Genomic DNA, 14,321 nt, shown 5'->3' on the forward strand with positions numbered 1-14,321 from the left:
TTTTCAAGTCCTCTATAGATTCTCAATCATTTAAAACCTCAGCCATGATAATCATACAGTGAAAGCCAGATATCTTGACAGCAGCTAGTTGTACAAATGTTCCATGTGTGCAACTGTGTAATTGTCTGCCGCCTGCCTAAGACAGGACACTCTTGAAAGAGAGATTTTTATTCTCAAGGAGATTATTTTGTATCTTCCAGGACACTGGGAACTCACTTCTGAGGAAATCACTAGAGTGCTGTACGGACCAAGATTACTGTAACAAAAACCTGCACCCTACACTGCCACCGCTTAAGCCACCTCGTAAGTTTTTATCTATCTGCTCTCATCCCTCCACAACTTTTTCTTGCCCAAGAAAGGTTTGGAAGAACCTCTTGTTCTCCGGTTGGCAGGTGACAGTGACAATGATAAAGACAAGGCCAAGAACTGTGACTGATGTTGTTAGAGCACAAAGGATCCAGAGATAGAGACATCATGACATTGTCAGAGAGTCAAAGACGGCTAAAGTGGGGGAGACAGTGGGAGTTACTGTCAAACTGTCCTGCGGCTCGCCAAAGCTGCCGGGTGTCAGGAGAATACCGAGGTCTCCACTGTGTACAACACTATACTCCATGTGCGAGTGTGAGAGTCTTTCTGTGTATTTGCGAGACAGTAAGCCTAGATTCCCAGGGAAATCACAAGCCACAGCAGACACCGGGGGCAGAGTCATCAATCTGAAACTCTATCATAGGGGATCAGGAAGAGAATTCATCGACTAGGCTGAGGGCTTCCTCTCGCTGTTCACTGGGGCCTTGAGGGAAAAGAGTGTGTGCCAGAACAAAATGAAAAATTGATGAGTGAAATATGATTTGCACTTGATTTACTGTACACCGGTTCTTTCAAGTGACTTGTAAGGATGACTGATTTGTTGGTAGAGTTTTCTCTATTCCTCCCCACACGTTTTTTTCTGTTAGGAATATCAGAAATGTTATTAGATTTCTTTCTTGTCTTGGTTTCATCTTACAGGGATAGTTCAGATTATTTGACGTGGGGTTGTATGAGGTCCCTATCGATAGTCAGTGCATGAACTATAGTAGATGTTGGTTGGCACACCCCCAATTTGGAGAAGCAGAGAGGAGTACCTGCACAGAAGCAAAGCAACGAAGTGCTGTGGGCGGGGTCAACAACAAAATGTCATTTAGCCACTTTTCAGACAAACAGGGTTTGCACAGGTCCTTAAACAGTCGAAAATCCAATAATGAATTTTGTGCCTTAAAATGTTGATTTGGGCAGGTTTAATAAATTAATTGGATTATGAAGTTAACATTATGCAGCCTGGTAAGCATGGAGTCCACCCAGCTTGCTTCATGCTCCACCTTCAAGTGTAGAAAGGACAATAAGTCTTGCATTACAAGATTTGGTTTGGCAGATTTCATTAAGAGATGAAGTAATATTAATTTGCCAGTATGGACATGAAATAGATTTTAAATTTAAGTGTGTGCTATATTTAGAATATTTTCAGACAGCCTTTTCATGATATGAGACAAATATCACTTCAAACCAACCAAACTCCATGGGTAATTTTACATTGCAGAACACAGGAGTTGCAGGTCTACTGCTGACTCGACCTGTTAGTTAGTTATGTTACTGAGTGACTTTGGTGAATCTGATCTAACCTTTAAAATCACAGAAGTCACACAGTAACACTAACTAAATGAGCAAGGCAGCGGTAGACCAGCAACCCCCATGTCCTGCAAGGTGATGTTACTGTTTTTCCTCATGGAGTGGTAGTCAAGGAGAGAGCAATATTTGGCGTTTCGGAAAAGGCCGTCTGACAGAAATGTAATGTACATGCAATACAATATTACTGATTATTGACAAAAAGTGTAGAAAAGTACAAATTGTTTTATATCTTCTTTTTCTGACATTGTCTCATGTCTCTTCTATTCCAACTTACCTTACTTCTGTTCTCTCACTTCTTCCTCTTCTCTTCTCCAGTCTACGTAGATGGAAAGCTCCACCACATGGCCTTGTTGATTTCAGTCATTGTGTGCAGCATCATACTGGCTGCCATTATTGTCTTCTTCTACTTCAGGTAAACCACACATAAATCCAGATTCATTTACACTTCTTCCTACACAGACCTTTAGATTATAACACACAGTGTATACTATTAAAGTACGTTTGTTAAGTTTGTATTCCCTATGGTACTTTTGTTTTCTTTTCTAAGGTGCTATGCTGAATAATTCTCTGTTTTTACAGGTACAAGCGTCAGGAGTCTCGTCCTAGGTACAGTATTGGTCTGGAGCAGGATGAGACCTACATTCCCCCTGGAGAATCTCTGAAGGACCTGGTAGAGCAGTCACAAAGCTCTGGCTCAGGCTCAGGGCTCCCTCTTTTGGTGAGATACCCATATTGCAGCTAAATACCTGTTAGATTAAAAATATGCTCCATAGATCCAATATATGCACACATTAGAGCCCATAACATCCTATTTGATCATATTTTTTCATATATAGGGAGAGGATTTGATGCTAACAATAAGACTGTAGAGTTTAGTATGCATTTGTGTGCATTTACTTGGGAAAGAAACTTTAACGATGTTGCAATATCAATTATAAGTTTACAGTATGAATTTGGGAAGCTGGGTTGAGAGCTAAGCCTAATTGGAGCTCATTGGCTAGACAATGTGCACCGTATCCTATGCTGATACGCTGATATATTATAATATGCCAAAAGTCTGCGATCCATCCAGGCAGTTTAGTACAGTTAAAAAACTGTTCTGTAAAAAAAGGACAAAAAGGAAACCTTTCACACACTATTTTACACATTTGAATATGTAACATGGTTAGTGTTTTCTCTGGCTTTCTGTCCAATATGGACTAAAAAGCCCAAAATTCAGTATTTTGATGGTTGTTTTTTAAATGTATCACACCAGTGTTTGAATTGATTCTTTGTAAGTGATATTCATATCATGACTGTGTGTTGGTTTTGGTTGAAAGAATGAGTTCTGAGAACATTTTGAGTGCAGCGTTTCATTTTACGAGACATTTGTGGAATTATGACCATTAATTCTTTTCAGTTTTGTGTTTCAAGTTTTGAAAAGCTGAACAGTTGTTTCAGAAAATGTATTTAAATGATTGGGAGAAACTGTAATCTGGGGCTCGCATTCCAAAATATAAAGAGCTAAATGTGTTGAAACATAACATGATATATTAGCCAATGGTTAATTAAATTAACCCTAACCCAACCCTTTTTCATCTTTGCTTCTCAGGTGCAGAGAACAATAGCCAAGCAGATCCAAATGGTGAAGCAGATAGGAAAGGGGAGGTATGGAGAGGTGTGGATGGGCAGGTGGAGAGGAGAGAAGGTGGCTGTTAAAGTTTTCTTCACCACTGACGAGGCCAGTTGGTGCAGAGAGACTGAGATTTACCAGACCGTCTTAATGAGACACGAGAACATCCTGGGTAAGGCTTGTTTCTGTCTTCGGTCATGTCTCTGCTTATCTCTCAGGTGTTACTTCTTCCAATCTGGCCCTCCGCTTGTTATATATTTGTAGTTTTGGTTTCTAAATTTTGTCGGCGTGCAACTTTCTGTCAGTCTAATTTTCTTTCTCAGTCAATCAGTCCAAGTATACTCTGTGTACTTCACTCCAATTAAGTGCTTATCAGGGATTTCAAGGGTCAGAAAATAAATAAGTCTTCCTAATATAGTGGCACTAATACGAAACTATCCTCAATTAGTGTTTAATGGATCAATTAATCAGGTTTGGATGGATATATGGATGAATTGATTTGTTTATAGGTGATTTTAATGATAGATGAGTTTTATAGCAAGAGTTTTATAGCAAAACTTTAAAAAACTGACAATAAAAACACACCATTGCTGGGGTTTAACTGTGTCCATTCTTTTGTAACTGTGCTGCAGTGCTGAAACAGATCAATTAAAGCCCAGAGACCAAACACTACAACAAATTATAAAGTAGACAACAACAGACTGCAAACCAAAGCTTGCATAATTAAACACCACAAGATGCATAGTAATTAAGTAGCGGGGCAAAAGATCACTCGCCAGTAAACTAGAAGACAGACGCTGCAGTGCATAATGCTGCCTTCCACAGTCGATACTAGGTTTTGTTTTAAAGTGGGCACTAGGATCTGTCATAGTCAAGATTAATATCTCAAATGAGGTGAATCGATGCTACAGTACAGCTTCCGAAATAGTTCAGAAAGTTAAACATTAAAGCTATTTATACTGATTTAGCATAATTTAAACTTCTAAACTAATTTCCCCCAAGAAATAGTGAATGAACTCACAACAAAGAAGAAAAATATCCTTTCAGGACAGCATGCATGCTCAAAACAGATTTAGGAAAAAAACGATATTAATCTGAAAAACAAAGCTGGTCTGTTCTGCTCTATTGTTGTGGTGGAACCAAACTGATTCGTCTTTCAAGTTTCAAAACACACAAGCAGAACAATAAGGTTTACAGTGAAGAGAGAATTAGGTTTAGATAATGTCTATTAATTATTAGCACTAAAGCTACAATAAAATCTGACTAGTTCTTAACTCCCTTCATTCTCTGCCCGCTCCATTAACAGGTTTTATAGCTGCTGATATTAAAGGAACCGGCTCCTGGACTCAGCTCTACCTAATCACCGACTATCATGAAAATGGCTCTTTGTATGACTACCTCAAATCAACCACTCTAGACAATAAAGCCATGCTGCGACTGGCCTACTCCTCTGTGTCGGGCCTTTGTCACCTCCACACAGAGATCTTTGGCACCCAGGGCAAACCTGCCATCGCTCACAGGGACCTGAAGAGTAAGAACATACTGGTGAAAAGAAATGGGACCTGTTGTATAGCCGACTTAGGACTGGCAGTCAAGTTTATCAGGTGAGTCTGTCACAAACATCTGTTGCCATATTTGATAAAATATTCCTCTTTAATTCTTGATGTGAATCCAGGTTTTGCTGAATGTAAAAGGCACAGTTCACCCCAAAGTCAAAAATATGTTTCTCTTTCCTTCTAGTGCTGTTTATCCATCTTGATAGTTTTGGGTGAGTTGTCAAGTTTTGGAGATATCGTGCGTAACGATGTCTGCCTTCTCTCAGTTATAGTGGAAATAGATGGCAGTGGACTTGTGGTGCCGAAAACACAAAAAAATAGGTATGAAAAACTTTACAGCTATGTCTCTGTCTGGAAATCATGACCCGATTACTCAAAATAATCCATAGACCTTCTTGTTACCAGCTTCATGTAGGAATTACTTTCTTTCTGTTGAAATACACCTGTTAATTGTATCGCCACACCAGCTAACTCAGTGGTGCTGACATCACTACACAGGTGTGGAGGTCACTATCAGTGTTTACATCCTTCACTGTCATGAGCACGAGCCTCTCGTCAATGAGTAGATGCACACCTCCTTCTGTCTGGAGATACAGTTGGTGCTATAGTTTGGTAGAAAGAAAACAGTGCAACATTTTATTTAAAGGGTGAGCATAAGACTGCCATTACACTGTCATACAAATATCTTTAGAAATGTTTGTTGTCATTAAGTGTCATTTAGTCAATTATGTAATTTAATGCAAAGTTGATAATGTGGCCTTTGTCATTTAAAACTTGACATTATCAAACTTTATCGAATGTTTAGCCTTTGGCTTTTTAGCCAACTTTAGCATGTTTGTGACAGGTGTCATGACATGTTATGATGGTGTAATAACAGTCTTATGCACACCACTTTAAATAAAGTGAAACTGGTCACGACAAGGTCTGTGGATTATCTTGAGTAACCGGGTCATGATTTCTGGAAAGAGACATTGTTGTTGAGTTTTTCAAAACTAATTTTTTGACACTTCAAAAGTGCCATCTAGTTCCATTATATTCAAGGCAGACATCTACAGACATCCAAAACTCTGCAACTCACACTAAAACTACCTAGATGGATGAATAGTGGTGCAAGTAAAAGAAGTATTTTTGATTCTGGGGTGAACTACTCTCTGGTAGAGTGTCGAAAATGTCCATAAATCAAAGATTATTTCAAAGGATTCAGTAATGCGTGTGGCTACTTCATCTTTAATTTAAAATAGTTACTTTAATGTCTTGACTCTGCAGTGACACCAATGAGGTCGACATCCCTCCCAACACTAAAGTGGGTACAAAGCGCTACATGCCTCCAGAGGTTCTGGATGAGACTTTGAACAGAAGTCATTTTCAGTCGTACATCATGGCCGACATGTACAGCTTTGGACTCATTCTCTGGGAGATAGCTCGGCGTTGTGTCTCAGGAGGTAAATATACTTTCACTGCATTAATATTTTTGACTCAAACATCTGCCTCAAATTTCCCTTTTTTGAAAATTGTTTGGGATCTAGTCTGACAGAATTTAGCAAAGAAGACATGAACAGAAGGTGTTTCATTTGTCATGTATGTCTTGTAGGGATCCTTGAAGAGTACCAGTTGCCATACCATGAGTTAGTTCCTACAGACCCTTCATATGAAGACATGAGAGAGGTGGTCTGTATCAAGAGACTACGACCATCCTTTCCTAATCGATGGACCAGTGATGAGGTAAAATATATCTAGAAATATAGAAATGAAAAAAGAAATTCAACTCATCCATTCTCTAAGTCTGGTCTAAAGTGTTTTCTCTCCTGTGTTTCTGACTTGAGAACAGGTAAAGAAAAAGGTTTTGCCAGGATAATATTTTAAAGTTCCCTAATTAAAGTTTAAAATAATTTTTTAAAGCATGTGAAATTGTTGGGAAAACAGTTTGGGCAGGTTAAAAAATTGCCAGGATCATTTTAATATTTATGGCAGATTAATTAAAGTACATTTCTAGTCAAAGAAAAGCACAACAGTAATGTTACTTGCTAACACATAATACTTAATACTGTGTGTGCCTTGTTTTTAGAGTGCAAGGAGATATTAAAACTAAGGAAACATGAATGCTTCTAGTTCTATTTAGACTACACTACATCCCACTACATGGGGTAGTGGTGCACTTCAGCCTCTTGTGGCTGAAAGTTGTATTACAAAAACAATTGGTAACAATTGGTAACCCTTTATTTGAAGGGGTGTGCATAAAACTGTCACGCATTTATGCCATGTATGTAAAAGCAGTGTCTCTTTCAAGAAATCATGACCCGGTTACTCAAGCTAATCCACAGACCTTGTTGTGAGCTATTTGTGATAACACTTTATTTAAATGGGTGTGCATAAGACTGTTATTACGCTGTCATAACCATGTCAAGACACCTGTCATGAACATGCTAAAGTTGACTAAAAAGCTAAAGGTTAAACATTTGAAAATGTCAAGTTGTCATAACAACAACTTCTGAAACAATGTCAACTTTGCATTAAAAATGACATTAGTGACAGAATGAAACTTGCTGACAACAGTCATGAACATTCATGAAGACTCCCACATGTTCATGAAAGTCTTATGCTCACCCCTTCAACTATAGGGTTACCTAACAGTTTTGCAGCCGGCAAAGCCTTTTTTCAATCGCTCTTAAGCACAGGAGAGAAAACAACTTAGAGTTGTTTTTTTCTCACTTCTCTCTCTGGGACTCTGTACATATGCTCGCACAAACACACACATAAATTAATGACCCTACTAACATGGATCTGTATCTCCACAGTGTTTGAGACAGATGGGGAAGCTGATGACAGAATGCTGGGCCCACACCCCGGCCTGCCGCCTCACAGCCCTACGGGTCAAAAAGACACTTGCCAAGATGTCAGAATCGCAGGACATCAAGCTGTGAGCGAGCACTGCCAGGTGTGTGTTTACACACACACACAAAAAGGGCATTAACAATCACACTGGCTCTGGTCCAGGCCGCACAATCCTTTGTCCTGGAGGAAGGAGGCGGGAAAGGAAGCAGGATCATCACACGGAGATCGAAGGATCACAAATGCAGAGTCCAGACGCCCAGAATTCTGCAGTCCGAGTCCCCATTGAAAACTGTATTACAGGACTACGGTGGTTAACTAAATGCATCAAAAACGAGCGGGACCCGTGTGGCCCTGTTCTGTCCATAAGAGAAGCTAGTATGAGGACTTTCAAACCGTGTTCCTGTTCCTGTTCACGCGCTCCAAAGGCTTGGAGGAAGAGATTGCGTTCGACTTGGCACTGTAGCTGCAGAGATGCACAAACAAGCTACTGTCCAGCGAGTGGAATACTATATGACCGCTTTCTGTGAAAGCTACCCTACCTGTAGATGAAGGTCCGACTAATAGAACTGAAAGGATGTGATTTAAGGCAATCTGTTTTTGCAGCATGACACCTTTCAAAAACACTCTCACCCCCACTACTGCCTTTCTGTTGTAATTGGATTGAACACATTTTGTCACTCTTAAATTGACTGCTTCTGGTTACATTGACTGACACTATGTGACAGAATAAAATGTGTATTTTGAGGCTTTAAAAGTTTTGTTTATGCTGGTAATGTTTGTAGACACTGAAAAAAAGGTATACCTGTATTTTTGAGTTGTAATGGATTTGAAAGTTGCAAAAGCGTATTTTCCATGTAAAACTCAAAACTCTCTAAGACTATATGTGAAAAATAAAGTTTATATGTCCAAATAAATTCTGGATTGAGGCTCTACATGCCTCTGTGTTTCATTGCCCTCCACTAAATAAAACCTGAGCGTAAGAAGAGGGGGCATTACAGTAATAGAGCGACTGAGGCAGAACGGTGCCATCCGTAGGTGCTCCGCAGCAATTACAGGAAGGGAAGTCTGCCAAGACAATCAGGACCCGTTGTACTCTAACTGTGGTGGTGACTTCCTGCTTGATGATGTAGTGATCTATTATAATAGTGTGGAATTGTGCCTGTGTTAGCTTAGGAGGGAGGCACCATGTCCCATAATGGATCATGAATATGTGAGTTATAGACAGCTGGACCAGTAGCCTGAAGACAACAATAAATTCCTCAGTGTGTGCTATATTGACCAAGGTGAAAGGTGATTTTTTTTTTAATTTTATTTTATTAATGCTGCAAAATGATTTGGCACAGTGGTGAGCAGAGGTGGGACCAAGTCATTGTTTTGCAAGTCACAAGTCCTAAATTTTGATGTGATGCCATTCTTTGTGCAACTTCAAATGTCAAACAAAGTTGGAGCTTGTTGCCTCTCCATCTTAAAATTTCAACCTGCATGCTTTGCATACTGCAATAATAAGAAGACTACCCTTATAAGTGATTCGTAAATTGTTTATAATTAGATTAGTAACAGGTTGTAAAGACTATAAATTATTAATAAGCTGTTACATTAGATAAAAAGGGCAACAGTGACCTGTTGCATGCCAAATACTGAGCCCACATTTTCCTTTATCGTTAGGACTCAAATCTCCTTGCTTACTTAGTTTTTGTCCACTCCATCAGCAACATTTATACCTGTCAGTTTCATCAGATATTTGTTAATAAGTTACTCACAATAACCACCATCAGTACTGCCGTGACAGCTCTGTGAGCAGGAAGCTTCAGCTTGTTTGGTCAGTATAGCACAAACTGAGGAATTTATTGCTTCAATTGACAAAATTTACCATCAACACTCATTGGACAAACTGCTGAAAAAACCGACTGGTCCTAGAAAACATTCCCAGCCATCCCAAGCTCTTACACCACCAGAATCACCCTGTGGACATCATGAGGTCACTTCTCCCTGACCACCGGACTTCCTCATACATGTAATTTAAAACACACATTGAACTGTCTCATCATAATAAACTATTCGCAGCTGTCAAACCAAAATGAAATGACAGCTTAGTCATTAAAAAAAAAATCATCATCTGGCTTCTTTTAGGCGAGTTTCTCCACTAATTCAAATTCTCACACAGTAGCAGTCAAGTATTAGGAAGCTTAAACAGCCTCACTGCCTCAGTATGAAATGGTTCTTGAGGTAAATCTGAACACCTTTCATCATCACTGTCAGCAGACTGTTAGCATTTCCACAGTGGGCCGCCATCGCAGCAGTGCCAGTCCAGATTCCCCTCAAATGGCACTAATCCATTCATTTTGTGCTCTTTTAGTCCATTTGTAAAGCCCTTGATAAAACTTCTCCTCAGGCCAACGAGGCATTTCTAGAGGGTCACTGCCAAGTAAAATAATTGGATGCTCTGTCACTGTTGAAGGTGTGGCAGATTTGTTGTGTTTTAAATGCCCTTTCTTTCTTTCTGGGTGTTGTGCCTTATTTAATCTGTATCTACTGTAGTTGTCTGTGAGAGAAAGTGGTGTTTTTATTCAGTAAAAAAGGTTGAACATTCCCCAAATAAAGTGTTTCACTCATCCACATGGCTGGTGCACAGTTTGTGGTGGCTGAACGTGGTGCATACTAACAAGTCACTTGGCAATGCTTCTTACTGTTAAGGCATGCTCTCCATATTTTCTTTGTTAAAAAAAAATGGCATGCCTCATTACAACCCACCGGTGCTGCTGAGCGCACAGCATGTTAAACAGTGACACCACAAGGATTTTCTGTTTCAATTTCCTCCCCTTCAGGGTACTTTATATACTTATTGAGTCTGTTCTTGAGACTGTAAATATGAATTTCACAGAAAAAAAGGTATAAAATCAAAGTATTGTAAACCAAATCTATATATTCATGGTCTACAAATTGCATTTTTCTGACCATTCCCCCTGACAGTACAGTAGCTGTAATTCACCATATTCACATGGTAGCCATTTTTGTCTGACATATTGCTCAGGGTAGGAAGCTCAGATGTCATACTGCTGTGTTTCAGAGTGCAAATCATATAGAATCTGACAAATTGTTATCATTTCATCATTTCCAGACTGATTAGCAACTGAGAAACAATGGATAGTGAAAATGTGGACGGAAGTCAGACCATACTTCAAGATAAAATTACATATTTGATAACCCATTTCGCTACTGTAGCTAACATTAGCATTCAGTCACCTCCTGACTAACTTAACCAGCTGATGGAATGAAACAATATGATAGGACAGATGTAAATAAATTCTGAAATATTGGTGCAAACCTTTGGCACATTTATTTAATGCTAAGCCTGGAAAGTAAAGCACATTGGATATAATTAAGCTTGCATTGTATGCTAAAATTATTGTCATGTTGTCCCTTCACACGACCTCAGAAATGTTTTGGTTCACTCAATAACGCTAAGTGACATTATGTTCACTGGAATACAAATTTCTGTGTCGTGCTTCGTACAACACATCCAACACAAAAGTTACAAGCACTGAAGTAGTGTGACTTTTGTGTGACAGTAATGATGCGGGTAACATTAGCTTGGAAGTGGCTGAATGCTAACGTTAGCTGTCGTCTCACAGTAGCTAATGGGTCATCAAATATGTTATTTTAGCTTGAAATAAGGCCTGATTTCCAGAGATGGGAAGTAACTAAGTACAAATACTTTGTTAGTGTATTGTAATGTTTTCAGGTGCCTGGACCTTACTTGAGTAATTATTTTTCTGACAAATTTTTACTTTTACTTCCTACATTTTAAAATGAATATCTGTACCTTCTACTGCTTACAATTTCAAAACAGACTTATTACTTTAGTTTTAATGCACTTGAGGGGAATTATTGATTATTTTTATTTTGTGTCACTACACACTGCTTTACCAACATCAACACCAACACCAACCTAAATGGATGGGACAGTAACACATAAAAAGTCCTTGGTATATCCATCAGTGCATATCATACACAACAGACATAACAAGATGAAAACAATGAACAACACATAACGAGACAAAACCGACGTTAAAGATGTACAAAAAGCATAAGCATAAAATGATGTGAAAAATAACAAAAAAAACCCAAAAAGAAAATTACATAAAATTCATAACAACACAAGATAAATGCAAAGACACAACAAGACAAAAATGACGTTACAAGTCAAAAACAATGTAGAAGATGTAGCGACCAAAACGACATAAAAGATCTAAGAATACAAAAATGTCAAAAAACGACTAATATGATGAAAAAATGTAACAGAATGAAAATTACGTAAAAGACAACAACACAAACAGATGTAACAACACATAAAACTCGTAGCGACACGAAACAACATAAAAGATGTAACAAGATCAAAAAGACCTAACAAGAGAGAGAGGGAGAGAGAGGGAGACTCGACCATGGAAAAAAGCTGTGGTTCAGTTAGGTTTGCACAGAAATGTCCTACAGAGGGCTACATTTATTTATATACTTTGAGCGCATTTCAGAGCCTGTAGTTTTTCACTTTTACTCGAGTCAAGAAGAAGAATCAGTACTTCTGTCTTTACCAGAGTCTTTTTTTTACACATGTAACTGTACAGGATGTGTGTACTCCTCTGCCACCATATCTGCCGATTTCTGTCTGGATTGTCACCATTGTGTTTTCAGTTGCTGATCAATCAAGAAGCAGTGAAATGATAACAATTTCTTGGATTCTCTATTTTCTCACAACTGGAAACACAGCAGTGGGGCAGTTGACATTCCCGCCCTGACATCAGAGGAAAACAGCCAGCTATTTGCTGAAACAAGTCTGTAGAATTGAAAAACACTATACGCAGCACACATTTTCAGCGTTGCTTATAAATATAATTTATTAATTGTCTTAAAAATTCTTTCTTACACTTTGTACAGAAAACAATTAGAGGAGATAGAGAGGCGAGCATTCAGCAAGATTGAGCAAGATTCATGAAGCGTGCCAGAATTAGCTAAAATGGACCAACACTACCCCGCACTATTCAAATCAAATCACCCCTGATAGTAAAATAAAAATGCACTTACAAGCACAGCTCTAGTTATAGACTTCTATCATGATAACCAATGCCAAGTTTGCATAGTAGACACTGCTTTTACAAAAAAGGAAAGAAACTTAAATTAAAAAAAAAAACTTGAAACATACAAACTAGTATCTAACTGTACTGCTCTTTTTTTATATTCTCAAATTTGCCAAATATAGCTGACAGTACACAACTGTACATACTGTGGATAGAAAATATTTTTTACATACTTTGATATCTTAACACTACTTTCTTCATTTTCACATGACGAAGGATCACCTTCTGGAGGCCTGCGTTTGCTCTCCTCGTATGAAAACTCCCTTTTTCAGTCTACTGCATTAACAAACAGTCTGTCCTGCTGGTAAACTGTAGACTCAGAACATGGCAGATTTTTAACTGGTAACTTACATTTCTAACCCAATTGTTTCCTTGCACACACTCCACCAGTTAAAGTTTCATTTGATATTCTGCATTTTGAATAAGAAATGTTGATGATCACATATGAAAGAGACATCGTCATGACCTTTGGGTTCATCTTTTGTTCTGAAACAAACTGAATTGATGACTTGATGTTTTTAGGCTTTTGTCCTCAAAATTTTACAACAACTCTTCCCTTTGATTTCCTCACATCTGACATCAGCAGTTACATTTGAAAACATACAAAACATCCACTCTGTCATTTCACCACACACCTTTTCTACAGCTGTCCAAAATTAAAACATACATCACTTTGAGGCCTCCGTGTCCACTACACCTGGTTTTACATTGATACGAGAGGTCGGATTTTTAACTGCCATATATCTGACTGACTGAACAAAGATGGAAAAATCAATGTGAAAAAATCGATGTCTCAAGGTTTCCTCCTGCGTGGGCAACCACAAGATGAAATCTGTCATGAGGAGGTAAAAATCTGACCTTTTGTACCAGTGTTAACTCAGCCTTTGTTTGTCAGCCTACTTGATTTTCGCTACAGTATCCTCCTTCGTATCTCCTCTACATATTCAGTTTCATATGGCGTCTCTCCATAGTTCAGAGCAGAAATATCTCCACTTTGTGAATATTTTACATGAACTGAGTGTTCCTGTTGTCCTTTACATGGTGAATAGAGTTCTTGTCTCCAGGGGCATCTGACAACTAACCAAAAAGCCACTAAAAATAAGGCTGTTTTTCTTTCCTCAAAGCTGGCGTGTTGAAGTTGCACCTTTGCGACCTGAGTCAATGCATACATTTTAAAAGCCAGCCTTGGTGCACACTGTTCTTCTGCAAAACATAAATATATTACACGTCATTTTACATAAGCCCCTTTAAGTTGGTGTCTTTATTTTTAGCACTAAATCGTGATTTTTTTTTTCAACAAATAACACCATGAGTTGGAATGTTAGCTGCAGACAGAACATTGTCAGGTAAAGGGCAACTAACTGTCACTGATATGTTACAGATTTTATCCCGCCCCCTAAAATAAACATTAAAATGGAAAATAAAACATGTCAATGTAAATAACACAAGAATGACCACTGAACAAAAGTATTATGCTAATATAAGGTCATTAGAATGAACATGATAATCATGTATTTACATGTTTCA

General features: G+C 38.5%; 1 protein-coding gene across 1 annotated transcript in view; it reads left to right on the top strand.

The window, feature by feature from the left end:
* The window catches only part of bmpr1ba (bone morphogenetic protein receptor, type IBa), a 95,829-nt gene extending 87,253 nt beyond the window's left edge, over positions 1-8,576 (top strand). Inside the window, exons 6-13 of the mRNA XM_084728794.1 lie at positions 201-303; positions 1,978-2,074; positions 2,242-2,380; positions 3,254-3,446; positions 4,581-4,878; positions 6,097-6,272; positions 6,422-6,552; positions 7,626-8,576. Coding sequence (XP_084584920.1) covers positions 201-303; positions 1,978-2,074; positions 2,242-2,380; positions 3,254-3,446; positions 4,581-4,878; positions 6,097-6,272; positions 6,422-6,552; positions 7,626-7,751 — 1,263 coding nt within the window. The 3' untranslated portion in view covers positions 7,752-8,576. The remainder of the gene's footprint in view (positions 1-200; positions 304-1,977; positions 2,075-2,241; positions 2,381-3,253; positions 3,447-4,580; positions 4,879-6,096; positions 6,273-6,421; positions 6,553-7,625) is intronic.
* Positions 8,577-14,321: the final 5,745 nt, after the last annotated feature.

The sequence above is a fragment of the Lutjanus erythropterus genome, chromosome 10 (genome assembly GCF_056507025.1).
Source record: "Lutjanus erythropterus isolate fLutEry1 chromosome 10, fLutEry1.hap2, whole genome shotgun sequence".
NCBI lineage: Eukaryota > Metazoa > Chordata > Actinopteri > Lutjaniformes > Lutjanidae > Lutjanus > Lutjanus erythropterus.